We start from the raw sequence: 18,457 nt of genomic DNA, 5'->3' as shown, positions 1-18,457 counted from the left end.
GTACCAGGTGGCACTCGAAGACGGACGCTTGTGGCGACGGCACATAGACCAGCTTAGGCGCAGGGTTGGGGACTTGGACACTACCGAGGTGCCCCCAACTGCGCTTGCGGCTCCAGAAGAGACACGTACAGATGGCGAGGCCCCACCTACACCTCCCTCGCAAACTGCCAGCGTGGAGCCGAACCAAGCCGTTTCAGAACAGACTCATACCACTCCACTTGCGGAGGCTCCACCCACAGCAGCGGATCCAGGGGAGTTGGTTCCAACGCCACCTAGGGTCGCACCACAGCCTCAGCGAGAACTGTGTGGCCCTCCGGACTTGGCTACCAGTCCCAGGCGGTCTGGCAGAGTTTCCAAGCACCCAACTTATTTAAAGGACTATGTTGTTGGACAGGTATCACTGTTGGTCTAAGTATGTCAACCCACGACTTAACATAATCCTCTGTATTTACTTATGCATCTAACTAGATTTCTCTTCTAACATGCTGGCTGGCACAACTACACACAGAAAATGTTGCCCAAAACGTTGGCAGAGCACAAGGTTGTTTTGCCAACCAGATTCTAGAGATATTCTAAACTGGGCTTTGGGGCGTTGATGCAAATGCAGAGACTCAGTAAACAAACATATTGCCATGTGCCACCCCGATCTCCAAGCGATGTGAGATACTAGAGGTTCCAGGCTAGGGTTCGGTTTCCTTGGAAGGAGGGATGGCAGAGATGTCTTTATGATATATGGTTTATTTACACATATATGCAACCTGAGCCTAACATACTCACAGCATTAACACACCAGAAACATCTCGCTTCTCCCAACGTCAGTGCCTTGGAATCACACAGAAATACTAACAACCATACTTAGGGCCATTAACTTACCAAGAATCTTGCCTGGCTAGTTCAACAGTGGCAGGGGCGAACTTTGGTAATCTTTGGTAATATGACAAGGCCAAAATTGCTCCCCCCCTCCCCCTGATCTTGCTCAGTTATGGATATTTTCAATTTTGCACCCCCTCCACTTAGTGCCCTGTGTGGGGCAACCATCCATACCACCTTAAATCCGGTGCTGACAGTGGGATCCACTATTAGATTTTAACCCTCAGGACCCCAGGAGTTAGAAGAGACACAGGCATCAACGTCCGGCCCATGTGGAAAGGTAACTGCCCAGGTAGGAGAAGTGATTGCCATTTTCCAACGTTACACCATTGAGTTGTTTTTGTGACGCTGCAGAGGGGTTGTTTTGTGCTTGTTGGTGCAGCACTTTGGTTTTTTGGATGTTGAGCTATAGGCCAAGCTTTTCGTAAGCTTCTGCGAAGCTATTTAGGATGGTTTGGAGGTCAACCTCTGAGTATGCACACACTACGTTGTCATCAGCATACCGAAGCTCTATGACGGAAGTTATGGTAACCCTACTCTTTGCTTTCAGCCTGCTCAGATTAAAAAGCTTTCCTTCTGTTCAATATATGATTTTTACTCCAGTGGGGAGTTTCCCTTCAACAAAGTGTAGGATCATGCAATAAGCATAATGAATAGAGTTAGGGCAATAACGCAACCCTGTTTAACAACTGATCCCTCTGTAAATGGATCCACTCTGCTCACCCCGAAAAGGGGGAGGGGCTGGAAAAGCTGCCCTAAACATAGTCTGCTCAGGAATCATACAGACCCACACTGTCAACCTCCCCACCCCCCAAATCACAACACTGTATTTCATTTCCTCTGTGCGTTTGGTGTGCCCATCACGTCTGAAGGCACCTTAGGAGGGGGCGTTGCAACATCGAGGGAGCGTTATAACGGGAGCAGTGTTTGATCACAAACGTGTTCTATATGGAGCGTTCTGACATCCAAGCGTTCTGTGCAACTCGGAGACAGCGTCGCTCTCCGCAGAGGCGCGCACACGCCACGTCTCTCTCTGCACGACTGTCATCTCCATTCTTCCTCCATCCCGCCACCATGAATTTGAAGCACCTGCCTGGAAATTCCTATCTTCAGCAAAGGTCTAGATTTGCTGCTTGTCTTACAGGTCGCAAATTCCCCCCACCCCAAAAGGCATCCTTTGAATCCCACCACCAGGAACGAGTCAAGCGCAAGTCCCTTTTGTTTGGGAGTGGGAAACTTCAGCGTGTTGCAACCTGCTGCAACGGGGCGGAAGGCGGGGCTGCGGACTATTTCCCAGGGGAAATCCCCACGTTGCCCTTTTAACATGCTCCGAGGTGGTCAGCGACCGTCAAAGCACCTCAGCGTTCCGCGACCAACTAACTGGAGCAGCGCGGCCTTAAAAGGCGCTGTTTGGCTCCTGGAGTGGCTCCGTCTGCGCCTGCGCTGCCCAGTCCGTGTTTTTGTGAATTCCTGCCCTCCTCACTTGGCGGTTTCCTCCCAGCACCGCGGCCGTTAAAAATAACAAACCGCCCGTCCGCACATTACGCAACCTCGCCAGCCAATCCGGAGAAAGAGCGACTTTTAAGGCCGCCGTCTCCTAGGCGGCGCTTGAGTCGTTCTCAGCCTATTCTGAGTCTCTTGTCTCTTTCGCACCCCCGCGCGCGCACAATTTAACTTTGAGCCCTAGGGGTGGAAAAGGGATTTATTTTTAACCGCATCAGCTCACTATTAAAGCTTTATTATTTTCTTCCCCGCCCCTTGTAGGTTGTATGCTTGAGTCAGAATAATTGAAACAAGGGCTGAACTTGCACGTTTATTCAAAATTACCATTTTAGTGGTTTTATTGCAGTGAAGAGTTGGCATAGAAGTTTTTCTCTACGTCCTGAGTTGTTTTGGAAGTTCACAACTTCCCTGCAATTTTGACATAACTGGCTCATAATTAGAACCAGGGTTGATCCCTCCCCCGCCTGGGATTTAGGAATTAAGAATCAATGAAAGGACCTCTGAACATAGGCAGAGTGCGCTCCCCATATCTATGAGCATTTGCAGCTGGGATTTCCAGGTAGGCTTGAATTTGCATTAGAAATATAAGGCTGGATGCATTTGCACTCGTTCTCTGGGGCTGTGAAGAAAGCAGGGAGATACATTTATATAACAGTTGCTCATGCAGTTGGCTGCTTAACCTGATGGAACCAGTTGACAGATCCAGGGGCGCAACTGAACCACAGAATTCTAGAATTGGAAAGGGACCATGAGGGTCATCTAGTCCAACCCCCTGCAATGCAGGGATTGTTTTAACATTGCAGCATTTAATTTAGCAGGAGAAGGCACTTCCAGACTCACTCTTCCGCAAATGGGGTTCAGCGCATAACAGCAAATTCTGGTTGCTCAAATAAAGTTTGTTTTGAAGCCTTATGCATCAAACCCAGTTCCCCTTCCCAAACTGGACTTTTTGCAATAAGGGAAGTGATGGGGATACACATTGGGAAAGTGGGGGGTGAAAGCTGCTTGATGTTGGTGCCATGTAATCTTCCTGCAAACAGAATGAATGGTCAGTAAATAGCTGGTGAACAAATGGTTTCATTGTGAGCAGACCTCTCACAAAAAGAAAACCTTACAGAATTCCCTTCTGATTCTGCCTGCCAGCTGCTCTCTCCGATAGGGGTTTCTGGCCTGTCTCCACATTTGACATCAACACTGGGTCCATTTACCTGTAAGTAAGGCCCCTTTGAGGGATGCGGGTGGCGCTGTGGGTTAAACCATAGAGCCTATGACTTGCTGATCAGAAGGTCAGAGGTTCGAATCCCTGCAACGGGGTGAGCTCCCGTTGCTCGGTCCGTGCTCCTGCCAACCTAGCAGTTCGAAAGCAAGTCAAAGTGCAAGTAGATAAATAGGTACCGCTCCAGCGGGAAGGTAAACAGCATTTCCGGGCGCTGCTCTGGTTCGCCAGAAGTGGCTTAGTCATGCTGGCCACATGACCCGGAAGCTGTACGCCGGCTTCCTTGGCCAATAAAGCAAGATGAGCTCCGCAACCCCAGAGTTGGCCACGACTGGACCTAATGGTCAGGGGTCCCTTTACCTTTACCTTAAGGCCCCTTTAACCCAATGGGGCTTACTTTTGGTCAGATATGTATCGCATTGTACTGTTTGTCCAGTATAAGAAAATATTTTTGCCCTTTGCACCCAAGTGGTAGTTCAAAAAACTAAAATCCTGTCTCTGGTCCTTTCTTTATTGAGATCTCCTATACCTCTCCACAGTCTCCTCACAGGTGGCCACTTTCTCTGGAAATCCACATACGAAAGAATACCAGATATTCCTTATTTTGAAGGAATGCAGTTTGTTCCAAAAGTTCCAGGAGAATTATGTATGCCCCTTATTTCAGAATATTGCTGTTACCTTTGCACACTGCAACACAGATTTTGCAGTTCCAAATGGCACTTCTCTGGATTGTTAGGAGCCAAAAATCCAACCTCATATTATTTGACTTGTATGTATAATAATAATAATAATAATAATAATAATAATTAATTCGTTTATATCCAGCCCATCTGGCTGGGTTGCCCCAGCCACTATGGGCGGCTCCCAACAGAATATTAAAAACACGATAAAACTTAGAACAAACAATGGCTTCATTTACTATTCCTTTCATCAGAGCCTGACGAAACAATGGGAAGGGAGGTATTTTAATAATTTGAGGTGTGAGGATGCTTGTATGTGCAATCTTTAGCACATTTACCACACTTGTTCAATTGAAATCAATGAGACATGCCTCTGTGAAAACATGTTCAGGGTTGTCCTGTAAAAAGATTAAGCCCTACCCACAACCGTTGGCCAGAACAGAAAAGCTTACTAAATACACACACTGAAAAATATTTTTGGGGCTTCGGAGTTTAATAACTTGATAACATGAATTGATTACATGCCCTTTATAAATTAAAAAGATAGGCACAATTGGTGTAGCATGGTTTAAATTCTGATAAAAAGCAAACTAGTCTTGAACTTTTGGTTGCAGATCATCAGCTAAATATTGCAGCACCGTATTCCTATTGTTTCTATAAAGGGACATAATGGCTTGCTAATGTTGCAAAAATAAAGCAGGCTTCTTCACAACTTTTTTTGGCATTTGCAAATACAATTGCTTAATCATTTAAAGATAATGATTGATCTACTAATATTTCTTTAATCCAGTGATAGTCATAATAGTTTTGCCAAGCACACCTGAGAATTGAGTTCTTTTTCAATTATGGCTCCTTCCTACCTTCACTTCTCTCTTAGCTCTTTTTAAACCATGAACACTTTCTCTCTCTCTCTCTAGTGTGATGCCACAGTCCCCAGTGCTTCCACCAAGCTGTCCCGTGAGCCTAGGCTACATTACAGACCCTGAATCTCTGGAGGGGCAGTTACTCAGGCATGCTATTGAGGGCAAAGTCAAGAAAGCCAAGATACTGCTGAAGAGAGGTAAAGCCAATCTGTTTCAAACTCCATGTAGGTACGGTAATTTCCCTCTGGTAAACAGTCCTGACAGAATATGAGGACTGCATGGGTCTGCTTGGGTTACAAAATGAGGGGAAGTCAGATACGCTTCTGTATGGGTATGCTACTTAGGGCAGTGTTTCCCAACCGGTGTTCCGCGGCACACTAGTGTGCCGTGAGATGTTGCCTGGTGTGCCACGAGATGTTGCCTGGAGGGAGGCGGGCGAGGGCGTTTGCTTCCCGGAGGACTTGTGGGAAGCCGCCCCTTCCCTGGGCGACGCGCCGCCTCGCGACTCCGGAGTCAGTCCCGAGGGCTCTCGGAGGGACTCGCGAGCGACGGCGCGGCGGCTCCGGGGCGCGCTCAGCCGGGCCGCCGCGCACCCCCGCTGCAGCTGCCCGGCGTGGAGCGCGACGCGGAGCCGGCCGGGCTTGGAGGCGCCCAGGTAGGGCCGAGCCGGGCGGGGGCGGGGAGGTCTCGGTCTGCTGCGGGCGCAGGAGGGCGAGCGGGAGAGGGGGAGCCCTTGGGTCTCCTGGAAGGAAGCGAGGCGGCGGCTGAGGGGGATGCAGCCCCGTCCCCAGCAACAGGCGCTCCTCGAAGTGAGGCCACAAGTCGGGGCTCGGACAGGGCCTGGAAGCAGCGGCTCCGGCTCTTGGGAGCGGAGAAGGGGACTTCGAAAGCGGCCTGGAGGAGAAAAGCCCCGATGCAGCGAGAGCGGGGAGCGTGCTGCCTTGTCCAGGCCTCCTCGCTTTGTGCCGTGCGCTGCCGGGAGCAGGACGCGGGGGCTCCTCGTTCGCATGCTTTCCCGGGTGATGGGTGATCGGTGAGGGTTAGGGTTAGGGTTAGGGTCCCTCAGTCCCTCGCTTTGCTGCCTCCTCCCCCCCCACCCCCAAAGCTTGGAGGTTCCCCGGCAAGGGGGAGGGGAAAAAATTGAAAACTTTCACTTTCGTGCGTCCCTCCCGGCGTGACGCTGCGCGCTGACGTCACGGGGCTGTAATGGTGGTGTGCCGCGAGATTTTCTTCATCAAACAAGTGTGCCTTTGCCCAAAAAAGGTTGGGAAACACTGACTTAGGGCATGGGACAAGGCTTGGTTTTGCTATTTGAAATTGAAACAGTGCATTCTGGTACCATAGACTCGTAGAATAGTAGATGGACTATGAGGGTTGTCTAGTCCAATCCCCTGCAGTGCAGGTAGTTTTTATCTCTTCAACAAAACCTCTTGCGTTATTCACGAACAGCGTTTGTGTCTCCTTCTTCAGGTGTGGATGTGGACTGCCACAATGCATCCGGGCAGACGGGTTTGTATCTTGCTGCCCTACTGAGACACGTCCCGGTAGTCCGGCTATTTCTGCACTTCGGCGCCAACCCCAACCAGTGAGTGATAACAAAATTCTTAGAGACAGTGTCTGGAAAACTAGCTATTCTTGAGAAGGCCTGTCTCCATTTGAGTCCGGTCCCTCTTAAAACATAAAATTTTCTGTCTTGTCTCAACATATATATCCCCTCAGGCTGAGGTATATGTTTGCTTATTCAGGAGAGATGGCAAAAGTTTCCTTCACAGTGCTTTTTTTGGGATGATGTTCACTGCCATGGAGTACTATCACCTCTTTTCCTCCGCAGCCATTAGCTAACATTTTGTGCTGACACCCATAGCAACGATTCCAATATATGATACCAGCTCCTCATATTTACCCCAAAGAGTTCTGGCTACCATTGGCTGTATAAACCTTAAGTTTCAGATTGGTAAACATTGATGCCTCTTATGGGGAAAAGACCTTAAAACATTTTATTGTCAGGCTCTGAATCAATTCTTCTCTAGCCGCCAAGGTCTTGTCTTTCAAAGCATAAATCATGCCATTTGGTTAACAGGGAATACAACTGAGTAACCCCCATCTGAGAAGAGATGTGTGCATTAACTCTATCAGCTAAAATGGCATTTCTGATGACAAAAACTATGGCTGGCAGAACTTTACTTATCCCCTGTTCTTTGCACCCTAACACCTCTTTCTCCTTCTCTCCCCTCACCCCAAAGCCGTTGTTATGATGGTAGCACCCCAGTCCATGCAGCTGCTATCTCAGGCCACCAGAAACTTCTGGGCCATATCCTGAAAGCTGGAGGTGATCTAAGATTCCACGATCAAAAGGGGCAGACCCCTAAAGACTGGGCCCAGCTAGCTGGGAGTGAGCAGAATGCCGAGGTATTTACAACTTCACATTAACATGTCTTATTTCTAGAGCAGTCATGGAAATAAACCATAAAGGTTATGTAAGGGGGGGGGGAATTCTTCCTTGTTGGAGGCTGGCAAAGCAGGGCTGGAGAGGGCTGTCCCTCCTCCTCTGACAGCCCTCTTTAATATCTATGCAAGGTTGAGAGAAAGGACCAAAATTTTGCTCCCCCTTTCCTCCAGCAGCCCACTCATTAGCCTTCACGCAAGGGGCTTTTGAAGTTTGTTGTGGAATGTTCTCCACAGTGAGGTTTGGCTGCTGCCTTCACTAACACCGTTTCGGTGCCAGGTGAAAACTTGCCTTTTTGACAGATTGGGGATGATTTTGATGTCCTTTTTCGGTGGTGTGGTTCTACTGCTGTTTCGTTGGGTTTGCTTTATAGGCTATTGCGTGGCTTTTATTGTAACACATTGTGTTTTCCTCTGATTCTGTGACACGCTTTATGCTTTTAAAGAGTTGCAAGTCGCTTGGAGACTCTTTATGCGCCAAGCACCATAATAATAATGATAATAGACTCGAGGTCAGGGCACAACCCATGACAACACAAATTTGCATACTATTTGCACTTGCTCATTCATATAGAGAGGTGCCCTTGGGCAAATTAAGATTGTGGGTTTAAAACAAAAGGTTGAGGTAAGGGCATCCTGGTGTGAGAATCCCAGGGCGTGGATCCCCTGGGCCGCCCCATAACCCTGCTGCTGCCAGTGTGCGATTCCTTGTTGTCTATGGCTACCAGGCAGCTGCATAGAACCATAGAATCGTAGAGTTGGAAGGGACCCCAAGTGTCAGGGACTGTGCTGAGGAGGGCTACAATGAGGAGGCATGGTGGGAACCACCTCCTCCCCCCAACCCTGAATCTTCCCAGGAGCAGAAGGACAGTATAGACTTAGAGCAGTGGTTTGCAGAGGGGCATAGTGCAGAAGGCAGAAGCTGGGAAATACTGGATGGGGAACAGCTAGGAGAAGAAACGCTGGAAGAGAGAGGGTTAACAGATTCACTCTCTCTGGAAAGCATCCATCCATTCTCCCCAAGGTCAAGGGGAGCTGAGAAAGTGGCAGGACAGAAAGCACAGAGGGTACGAGCTCAGGTTACAAGATTTAGGAGTGACGTAGATTAATAGGGATGGAAAGGGAGTAAGCCTTAGTTGGGAGCACCGCCATTCTAGAGAGATGTGTTCTGTTGTCTCTCGCTGTGGTTATTAAAGATTCTAACTGGTAAGAAACCTCCTTTTCTTTTGTTCTGCTTATCTACGGCCAAGGGGGGAGGAAGCCAATTCTCTGAAGCCTGAGACCAAGTCCCACCCCCCCCCCCCGTGATGCAGAAATCATGGCTGTTGTGGAGTGCTGTTCCGCTGTCTAGCTCCTCTCTTTTCTGTTGCCTCAAGGTTCTGGATTTCATCCAGCGGTGCTTTGGCCAGATGTCTATGCTGGTGCAGCACGGGGACCTGTTGATGTATTCCAAAGCTCTAGCAGCGTCACCACGCAGCCTGCGCTCCTCGCTCTCCTCGCTCTTATCTGCCTCCCTCTGGTAAGGATCCACCTGCTGCCCGTCTTCTCTAACGCTGTGGGAGCCATAGGCTAGTCTCTGTTTGGACCCAGCCCTCCGCTGAGACAGACAACTGAATGGTGGTGGTGATAATGATGTTAAAACATCTTGGCATGAGCAGGTTAATGTGCAGTTTCGGGAATTACAGTAATTGTCCCCATTGAACATGTGGGGTTGGGATACAGACTTTGTCGAGTTCCATTCACACTGGAGGAAGGAGAAAGCGGTTAGGGAGGTGATTTTCACTGACTCCTTCTGCCTCAAGTGCCCCCTGAAAAGCTGCTCCAGCAAGTTTTTCCTGAACAGTGTGGGGTGGTGCTTAGAGCTGAAGGGGGAATCTGTAGAATTCTCCCGCTTCCTCTAAGGGGAATTTTCTTTCTGTGTATCCATCTATCTATTTAAATACCTATGTTCTGCAGTATCATAAACAAATCAAAGCAGATATATAGATAACGATAATGATGATGATGATGATGATGATGATGATGATAATAATAATAATAATTTATTTGTACCCCGCCCATCTGGCTGGGTTTCCCTAGCCACTCCAGGCAGCTTCCAACAAAGATTAAAAATCCATTAAAATGTCACACATTAAAAACTTCCCTAACAGCGCTGCCTTCAGATGTCTTCTAGTTCTTTATTTCCTTGACATCTGATGGGAGGGCGTTTGACAGGGCAGGCGCCACTACCGAGAAAGCCCTCTGCCTGGTTCCCTTTTTGTTGTTGTTGCAAAACTTGGTGAAACAATATTTATAGTATTGCCTTCTTCTACTGAAACTGTGGAGATGGGTTTAAAGAGGTAGGAGAGGATATATTAATTGCAGTCTATCCCTCCAGGCCCCCACGTGTGTGGGTTGAACAGAGTTTTAAAATCCCACCCTGGGCAACTACAAAAATTAAAAGCATAGGAATTAGACCGTAAAGCCTTGTTTGAGCAAGTCCGGCGATGAAGTAGGCAGGCTTCTGCCTGCTCACCCCACTTAACAGAGAATCGAGCAAAAAGTTGTAAAGCAAGTTGAAAAATAAGACTTATAAGCATGCAGTGGTTCACAGCGACAGTAGCAGTAGAACGTTTGCAGGCAAAATACGATCTTTTGTGCTTCGACTGCATTTCCGGACCACTTATTCTCCCGTAAAAATCACTGGTGTTGCCTAACGCCAGTGCTCCTGATACTTAAATGTGTCTCACCAGGCTTTGTTTCCAACCCCTTCTGGTTGCAGGCATTTGGACGGCTCCAATAGGTTGGGAAGCAGCAAGGAGACAGCTATTGGATACAGGCAAGTAAGTAAACTTCTCTGGAAGGGTGTGGTTCAGTGTAGTAGAGAGGCCATAGTTTCTAGGCTCATAACTCCTCCCTTCTCTTTCAGCTGTGCCCAGGCAAGTGCCAGCAGCCCAGGGTGGCTGCCTTCACGTTCATTGCAGACGACAGCGAGCTGCTCCGAGGTCACGGAGAACCAGACTGGAGTTACCAGAACGGACCGCACACACTCATGAAGAAGTAAAGCTGTCAGCATTATCTATCAGCCCTGTCTGTTCTCACCTCCCATCTAGGATAAAAAATAAATAGCAATAGCAACAATAGGTTCTCTTCTTGCAAGACCCAGTTCTAGGGAGATACCTGATCGCAGGGAAGCAGACTGATCACAGTGAAATGAATCGGGGAGGGACACAGCTCAGTAGTACAGGATGTCCTTGGCAACATGTTCATGTAGGGCTGGGCAGGACTCCTGTCTGAAACCATGGAGAGCTGCTGCCAGTCTGTGTAGTCCATGCCTCTGGTACCCGACCCTCTTGGGAGATCGCTGTGGTCACGCATTTTCCTTTCACCAGCTACGTACATTTCACCTTTCTGATGTCCTGTTTTCCTTTCTTCATCCTCAAAAATACATTCACCCAATTTATTCATTCAAACATTTCCTATCAGTTCCCTGCTGCTAACAGGTTTTTTTTAATTAATCTGATTTTATCGAAGGACTTTACTGCGGCGTGGGTTTTTAACATTCCATAGTGCGGTAAAATATGGCCGGTTTCGCCATCCCTCATCTGCAGATGTCATACCTATCACTTGTAGGAATCCATACTTTTTTCCCCTCCCTCACATGTTCCTTTCATCCATTGCCACATAACCCCCCGCAATCTTCTCCTGAATTTTTCCTTTCATTCATTTGCCCCATCCTCATGAACCCAATCACAAGTCCTCCTATGCCTCTCATTAATCCAACATGCTACACGTTCTACTGGACCATAAAGAAGTCCTGCATCGTACTCATTCGTTCATAAGGGGAAAGGCTTGTTGTGAAGACCAGTGCCGAGAGATGAAATTGGGCAGATCGTATTAGAATTTGGTAGCTGATCTTTGTCGAACAAAAGCCACAGAGTAAGAAGTTACATTTGCCGAGACGTACACATGAGTAATAAGTCAGTCTTTGGACTAATTGGCATTTAACATGCCCCCTTGCAAGCTTTCAAGTTACCGTATTTTTCGCTCTATAAGACACACTTTTTCCCTCCTAAAAAGTAAGGGGAATGTGTGTGCTTCTTATGGAGCGAATGCAGGCTGCGCAGCTATCCCAGAAGCCAGAACAGCAAGAGGGATTGCTACGTAGCGAAAGCAGTGATCCCTCTTGCTGTTCTGGCTTCTGGGATTCAGAATATCTTTTTTCTTGTTTTCCTCCTCCAAAAACTAGGTGCGTCTTATGGTCTGGTGCATTTTATAGAGCGAAAAATACGGTACACAGAAGTTTAAAATAAGTCATAGAAGAACAGGATATAGCACTTAGGGAAATTTGCAGCCAGAGTGGAATGTGTAGGTTAAGAAAGATGTTGGTTTGAACATGAGCGGTGGTGGAGATTTGGAGGCGCTGTAGTCTAAGTGAACCAAAGAAGTATGACACGTGTGTTAGTTATAACTCCTCGTTTCGCAGAAGAGAGTAGCCCCGGTTCTGACACCTTTTCCCCTTGCTTCCAGCTTGCTGTGGAATGGGCAGTTTGTCACGGTGCGAAGCTTAAAGCCCGAAGCCCATCCCCACTGCAGTAAAATGCGTGGCTCCCTGGACTTGCTCCTCGCTGAACAAAAATACTGCAGGTAATTCCAGCTGGCGGGCTTCGGGACTCAGATCATGGAGGGATAAGCCCTGTTGTTACGTGGGCGCTCACTGCCATTTGTTCAGCATGGCTTCTGTGCTTCCTTCAGCCAGCTCCACCACCCCCACCTTCTGCTCCTCTTGGCCGTGAGCCCATCTCTGGACCTGCAAAACCTCCAGCTCGTCTTTGAGAGGGTGGGCATGTGTTCCCTCTACTATGCCTTGCACTGTGAGGTAAGTGAGACGGTCGGGGAAGCTCGGCTCCTTTCCTCGCTTCCTAAGCTTATCCCTCTCCCTCTTCCCCCACTGCAGAAGTCTAGCTCCCCAGCTCCCTCGGCGACTCTGCGTTTGCTGCTGCAAGTCTCCGAAGCGCTCTTGTTCCTGCACTCTCGGGGTTATATTCACCGGGCTGTGACCTCCCATGCAGTTCAGCTGGTGAGACCTGGACTTGCCAAGCTCAGCAACCTCGAGCACATGCAACAGAGGTTGGTTGGAGCAAGTGCGGTCTTTGGGAGACTCCAGTAGGATGAGGACATTTGATGGTTTCAGTTCTGTTTCAGCAGGGCAGAGAAAAACAGGTTAGCCCAGCCTATTCCTCCAGCCCCTGCTCTCTACAACTGGCTGCCCTTGGAAGTCATCAGAGAGCGCCCGGCTTCCGTGAACTCTGACCTCTTCAGCTTCTGCACGGTGATCCAGGAGATCTTTACAGGTTGGTTTCTGGCCAGGGTGGAAAGCGGTAGGCAAGACTTGTTGGGATACTGCCAGGGAGACAAAGTCCATCATGGCCCCACGTCGCCTCCGGACGTCCATCGATCTCCCGTAGACACACAGTATCAGCAATTAGCGACACGAGCTCCAGAAATAGCTTGTGACATTCCAGAACTAATGCACGCTCTATCAGCAGATAATGCACAGCAAAAGATGCACGCAGGAGAGCATATTTACAAGTTTATTCTGCGTTAGTCAGAACAGAGAAAAACATGACCGCCTGCTTCAGCATTCAGGCACCTAGAGAGAGAAACGAAAGCAACAGAAAACATAAACATCCTATGAACAGGAAATACGCAGACTCTGTGACTCTCAAAGCCTGCTCCCTTTTAAGGTGGAACGGAAATATCCTAACAAGACTGGCATGTCTCAAGGAGCACATCAGCTGACCATAAGTTCTCAGGGAAATTCCAATTGCCAAAAAGGTTTGCCTTGGCCTATAAATGTATTCCATGGGGTCACGAAGAGTCGGACACGACTAAACGACTAAACAACAACAACATAAATGTATTAGCAGAAGAGACGCAAGCAAGCACTTTAAAATGGCGCCACACTTGTACCTTGGTTTTCGAACAGCTGAGTTCTCAAATGTTTTGGCTCCCGAACGCCACAAACCCAGAAGTGAGTGTTCCAGTTTGCAAACTAATTTTGGAAGCCAAACGTCCGACAGAGCTTCCGATTGGCTGCAGGAGCTTCCTGCAGCCAATCAGAAGCCATGCTTTGGTTTCAGAACGTTTTGGAAGTCAAACGGACTTCTGGAACGTATTCCGTTCAACTTCCAAGGTACGACTGTGTTTTTAGAATTAACATTTTCAGGCTTCAGCGTCGAGCTCCAAGACCTGCATTATCTGAATATTTTTTTCCCTTAAGAGTGCAAAGCTAATCTACAAGGATGGCTTGAGTGTAAGAAGAATAAGTTTACAGAGAATACCGTCTTTTAGAGGATCTGAGAGGTGATTTGGTAATAGACCGTTGGTGAGAAGGAGAATTGAGTAAGGGGCTCTTTTAACAGAGGGAGGTATCTAATACGTAGCATAGGTTGACCGTATGCCATTACTTAAAATACTAATGCAAAGGTGCAGAAATGGGCTACCAGATGGTGAAAGGAGTTCCTTCCACATGAGGAATGGCTGAAATGTCTGGTACTTTTTGGCTTAGAAAAAAAGGCAGCGGGGGGGGGGGGGGGCTATGATAGAAGTTTATAAAATGAGACATGGTGTGGGCAGTGGCGCTAGATTGCTCTTTTTCTTCCATTCTCATAAAGCTAGAACTGGAGGATATCCAGAGAAATTGGTTGAATGAAGGAAGGAAGGAAGGAAGGAATTTATATACCACCCTACACCCGGAGGTCTCAGGGCAAGTTCACAGAACAAAATCAAAATATAAAACCACAAAATATATAGTCAAAATAAAAACAACAACCCAATAACACCCCCCACCCAACCACCCCCCCCCACATTTTAAAAGGACATTTTAAGTTGATTAACAGTAGATTCAGCACAGACAAAAGGAAGTATAAACAGTGTACAATTAACTTTTGGAATTTGATGCTGCACAATGTGAACTCGGAGGGCTTCAAAATGGGATTGGATGGAATTGTGTGGGTTTTAATTGTGGAAGTTAAGCAGGTCCTCTTGGGTTCTGAGTTGATGTTCTTCTGGACCCCAGTTCCTTGTCCCCTTGTCCTCTCAGCTGACTTCTCACCTGGTTTGCCTCACTTGGTAACTGAATTCTGGGCTGGACACACCCTTGTTCTGATCCAGAAGGGCTCTCACTTAGGTTCTTACTTCCTTCTCCCCATGAAGGAACCTCCCTGCAGCTCTGAGGCAACTGTTTTAGTTACAGATTTAATATGATTGCTGTGGGCTGAGGGGATTAAGTTGTTGTTCACTTCCCTCAGCCAACGCAACTCAGTCACCCCAATCCAAAATCCAGTCATGCCTGCGCCCTGACTTCTGGGAAAGAAGGAAGTATGGAAGCATAGACTAATAGTATCATAGAGCCATTTGGGACCCTTAGGATAATCTAGTACAGCTCCCGCAAAGCAGAAATATGTAGCTGTCCCACATGAGGATTGAACCTGCGACCTTGGTGTTATCAGCACCGTGCAAGGTAAAGGGATGCAGGTGGCATTGTGATCTAAACCACTGAGCCTCTTGGGCTTGCCGATCGGGGTGACCGCAATGGGATGAGCTCCCGTTGCTCTGTCCTAGCTTCTGCCAACCTAGCAGTTCAAAAGCACGCCAGTGCAAGTAGATAAATAGGTACCATTGCAGCGGGAAGGTAAACGGTGCTTCCGTGTGCTCTTTCTGTCACAGTGTCCTGTTGCACCAGAAGCAATTTAGTCATGCTGGCCACATGACCCGGAAAGCTGTCTGTGGACAAACACTGGCTCCCTCGGCCTGAAAGTGAGATGAGCACCACAACCCCATACTCACCTTTGACTGGACTTAACCATCCAGGGGTCCTTTACCTTTATATATAACAACACCATGTGGTAACCTACCTATGGCAGGAGCTAGTTTGGGGAAGGTTGGTGGGTGCCATTTCAAACATCCCTGCCCAATATTTTTCTTGGCAGACCTTTTTTTTTTTTTTTTTTTTGTAAAATAAATAAATAAATAAATGAGGTACTCATAGCTTGATAAAAATATATATACTGCGGGCACCAGCACAGAATGGTTGAAATGGGGTGCCAGAAATGAGGCAAGTGCCATCACAAAAAAGCGCTGACTCTTCTACACTTATAGTGGGTCTGCCTAACTTTGTGTTTTATGACCCTATAAGTCAAACAACCTGTATTTTTCAGGGGAAGTTCCTTGGGGTGGTTTGGATGGCCTCGCTGTGAAGGAGAAGATGGAGGCAGGGCAGTCTCTCTCGGCTGATGCCCGTGTGCCCCAGCCTCTCTATGAGGTGGTCAAAGGCGGCACAGCCTTGAAGGAACGCGATCGGAAGGGTACTTTCCCCGACTTACGCTATGTTTTGCGGGCAGCCCAGCAGGTGAGGAGTTAATGGGTGTTTCTTTAGTTTGCCTCCATGTTGTTGTTGTTGTTGTTTAAATTATAATAACCAGATTTATTTATTTTTTCAGTTTGGAAAGATATTGACAAGTGTGAGACGGACAAATTTGTTTTAAATGGTTTTTTTATTGTCGTTTTTTGGTGCTCTAAACCGCCCCGGGGCATTAGGGTGAAGGGCAGGCAACAAATAAACCATTATTAACAGTAAATAAATAAATAAATAAATAAATAAATAAATAAATAAAATTAACAATGGGGAGATATTTAAAAAACCCGTCAACAAAATGAGATGAATGGCAGGTGAAAGCTCGCTGTCATATAACCTCCCCGCAAACAAATTATTATTATTATTTTATTTATTGAATTTATATGCCGTCCTATACCCAGGGGTCTCAGGGCAGTTCACAGAATAAAATAAAGATATAAAACCACAAAATACATAATAAAAAATAAAAACAACAACCCCATAGCTCCCCCCCCAAAAAATACCCCATATTTTAAAAGGGCATAAGATATAAATCAGATCAACCCAAGGCCTGGTTAAAAAGGAACGTTTTTGCCTGGTGCCTAAAGGTGTGTAATGAAGGCGCCAGGCAAACTTCCCTGGGGAGAGCATTCCACAGACGGGGAGCCACTGCAGAGAAGGCCATGTTCTCGTGTTGCCACCCTCCGGACCTCTCGAGGAGGAGGCACATGTAGGAGGGACTCAGAAGGTGATCTCAGGGTCCAGGTAGGTTCCTATGGAAAGAGGCGGTCCTTGAGGTATTGCTCAACAGCTGCTTAATAAAGACCATATGTAAGCTTTGTGCAGGTAACTTGGGGTGGGTGCTGGATAAGCCAGTCTTCTGAAGGAGTCCTTACTGTCATCTCTATCTTACCTGAAGGAAAACGTGAGACAAGCATGAGTTGAGCTCAGGTTTCACCTGGCTTACTGAACATGCAGTGCCTCAAGCTTTTCTCTAGGAATAAGCAAGCTGCCTCCGTAGCCCTTCTTGTAATTATCATGATCAGAAGCATACAGTGTCTTATTTTTCTCTTCCTAGGATGCCTCAGGGGGCATCCCTCTCGTTTCATCAGCAGCATCGACTCCCAAGAAGCTCTGTCTGTGGGCAGGGCAGGCTGAGTCGGACGAATCATCCCTTCCAATAATTCCTGAAGGTCAGTTTGATCCCAAACGGTAGGAACCGGCCAGGATGCGCAACGGGGCATTGCTTCATGGGTTCAGGAAAAAAGACGTGGGGAGGAGGAAGTCAATGTATTACTGAATCAAAGTCCTTTAGTGGCGTCCTAGTTGCACTAGTGGAATGGACTTGTGCAACAGAAGGTTCTGGAAGCCAGCATGGTTCTTGTGGCTAGGTGTGCAACAGGTTGCTGTGGCCTTGATCTTGTTGTACAAGCTTCCACTAGTGCAAACATTGCGCTGGATTTCATATTGTGCTGCCATTATTCTTGCCCTTATGCTGTGTGGTCAGAGAACAGTGAACCTGGGCCCAAAATCCTGAGGACAAGTGACCAGAATGGATTTGAAAATTCAGGTACTCTCTTAGTTAGTGCTTTGTTAGGCGGTTGGAAGATGGATGGCGGCTAACAGATTGAGGTTGAATCCTGACAAGACAGAAGTACTGTTTTGGGGGGACAGGAGGCGGGCAGGTGTGGAGGATTCCCTGGTCCTGAATGGGGTAACTGTGCCCCTGAAGGACCAGGTGCGCAGCCTGGGAGTCATTTTGGACTCACAGCTGTCCATGGAGGCACAGGTTAAATCTGTGTCCAGGGCAGCTGTTTACCAGCTCCATCTGGTACGTAGGCTGAGACCCTATCTGCCTGCGGACTGTCTCGCCAGAGTGGTGCATGCTCTGGTTATCTCCCGCTTGGACTACTGCAATGCACTCTACGTGGGGCTACCTTTGAAGGTGACTCGGAAACTACAACTAATCCAGAATGCGGCAGCTAGACTGGTGACTGGGGGCGGCCACCGAGACCATATAACACAGGTCTTGAAAGACCTACATTGGCTCCCAGTACGTTTCCAAGCACAATTCAAAGTGTTGGTGCTGACCTTTAAAGCCCTAAACGGCCTCGGTCCAGTATACCTGAAGGAGCGTCTCCACCCCCATCATTCTGCCCGGATGCTGAGGTCCAGAACCGAGGGCCTTCTGGTGGTTCCCTCATTGCGAGAAGCAAAGCTACAGGGAACCAGGCAGAGGGCCTTCTCGGTAGTGGCACCCGCCCTGTGGAACGCCCTTCCAGCAGATGTCAAAGCGATAAACAACTACCTGACATTCATAAGACATCTGAAGGCAGCCCTGTTCAGGGAAGTTTTTAACGTGTGATATTTTACTGTATTTTTGGTTTTTATGGTAGCCGCCCAGAGTGGCTGGGGAGGCCCAGCCAGATGGGTGGGGTATAAATAATAAATTATTATTATTATTATTATTATTATTATTATTATTATTATTATTATTATTTCC

At 47.7% G+C, this 18,457-nt stretch overlaps 1 protein-coding gene and 1 long non-coding RNA gene across 11 annotated transcripts in view; one reads left to right on the top strand and one right to left on the bottom strand.

Annotated features, from left to right (window-relative positions):
* LOC310702233 overlaps positions 1 to 5,587 on the bottom strand; it is a 42,823-nt gene extending 37,236 nt beyond the window's left edge. Inside the window, exon 1 of the long non-coding RNA XR_014523384.1 lies at positions 5,473 to 5,587. This is a non-coding gene — a long non-coding RNA (uncharacterized lncRNA). The remainder of the gene's footprint in view (positions 1 to 5,472) is intronic.
* LOC310701155 (inactive serine/threonine-protein kinase TEX14-like) overlaps positions 1,830 to 18,457 on the top strand; it is a 31,682-nt gene continuing 15,054 nt past the window's right edge. For 3 of the 10 annotated variants that reach the window (XM_083491529.1, XM_083491534.1, XM_083491532.1), the window contains exons 1-13: positions 1,830 to 1,988; positions 5,187 to 5,329; positions 6,603 to 6,717; positions 7,376 to 7,541; positions 8,954 to 9,096; positions 10,339 to 10,399; positions 10,486 to 10,616; positions 12,087 to 12,203; positions 12,312 to 12,435; positions 12,514 to 12,686; positions 12,762 to 12,910; positions 15,779 to 15,969; positions 17,033 to 17,147. In XM_083491529.1, the coding sequence (XP_083347655.1) occupies positions 1,945 to 1,988; positions 5,187 to 5,329; positions 6,603 to 6,717; positions 7,376 to 7,541; positions 8,954 to 9,096; positions 10,339 to 10,399; positions 10,486 to 10,616; positions 12,087 to 12,203; positions 12,312 to 12,435; positions 12,514 to 12,686; positions 12,762 to 12,910; positions 15,779 to 15,969; positions 17,033 to 17,147 (1,672 nt within the window). In that variant the 5' untranslated portion in view covers positions 1,830 to 1,944. Of the gene's footprint in view, positions 2,015 to 2,324; positions 2,933 to 5,186; positions 5,330 to 6,602; positions 6,718 to 7,375; positions 7,542 to 8,953; positions 9,097 to 10,338; positions 10,400 to 10,485; positions 10,617 to 12,086; positions 12,204 to 12,311; positions 12,436 to 12,513; positions 12,687 to 12,761; positions 12,911 to 15,778; positions 15,970 to 17,032; positions 17,148 to 18,457 lie in introns of those variants that run through there. The other 7 variants (XM_083491531.1, XM_083491533.1, XM_083491535.1 and 4 more) reach the window with 5 other exon arrangements.

Source organism: Podarcis liolepis (genome assembly GCF_965112155.1).
Source record: "Podarcis liolepis genome assembly, chromosome: 2".
Classification (NCBI taxonomy): Eukaryota; Metazoa; Chordata; class Lepidosauria; order Squamata; family Lacertidae; genus Podarcis; species Podarcis liolepis.
Note: the sequence above shows the minus strand (reverse complement) of the source record. Positions and strands in the feature narration are given on the sequence as shown.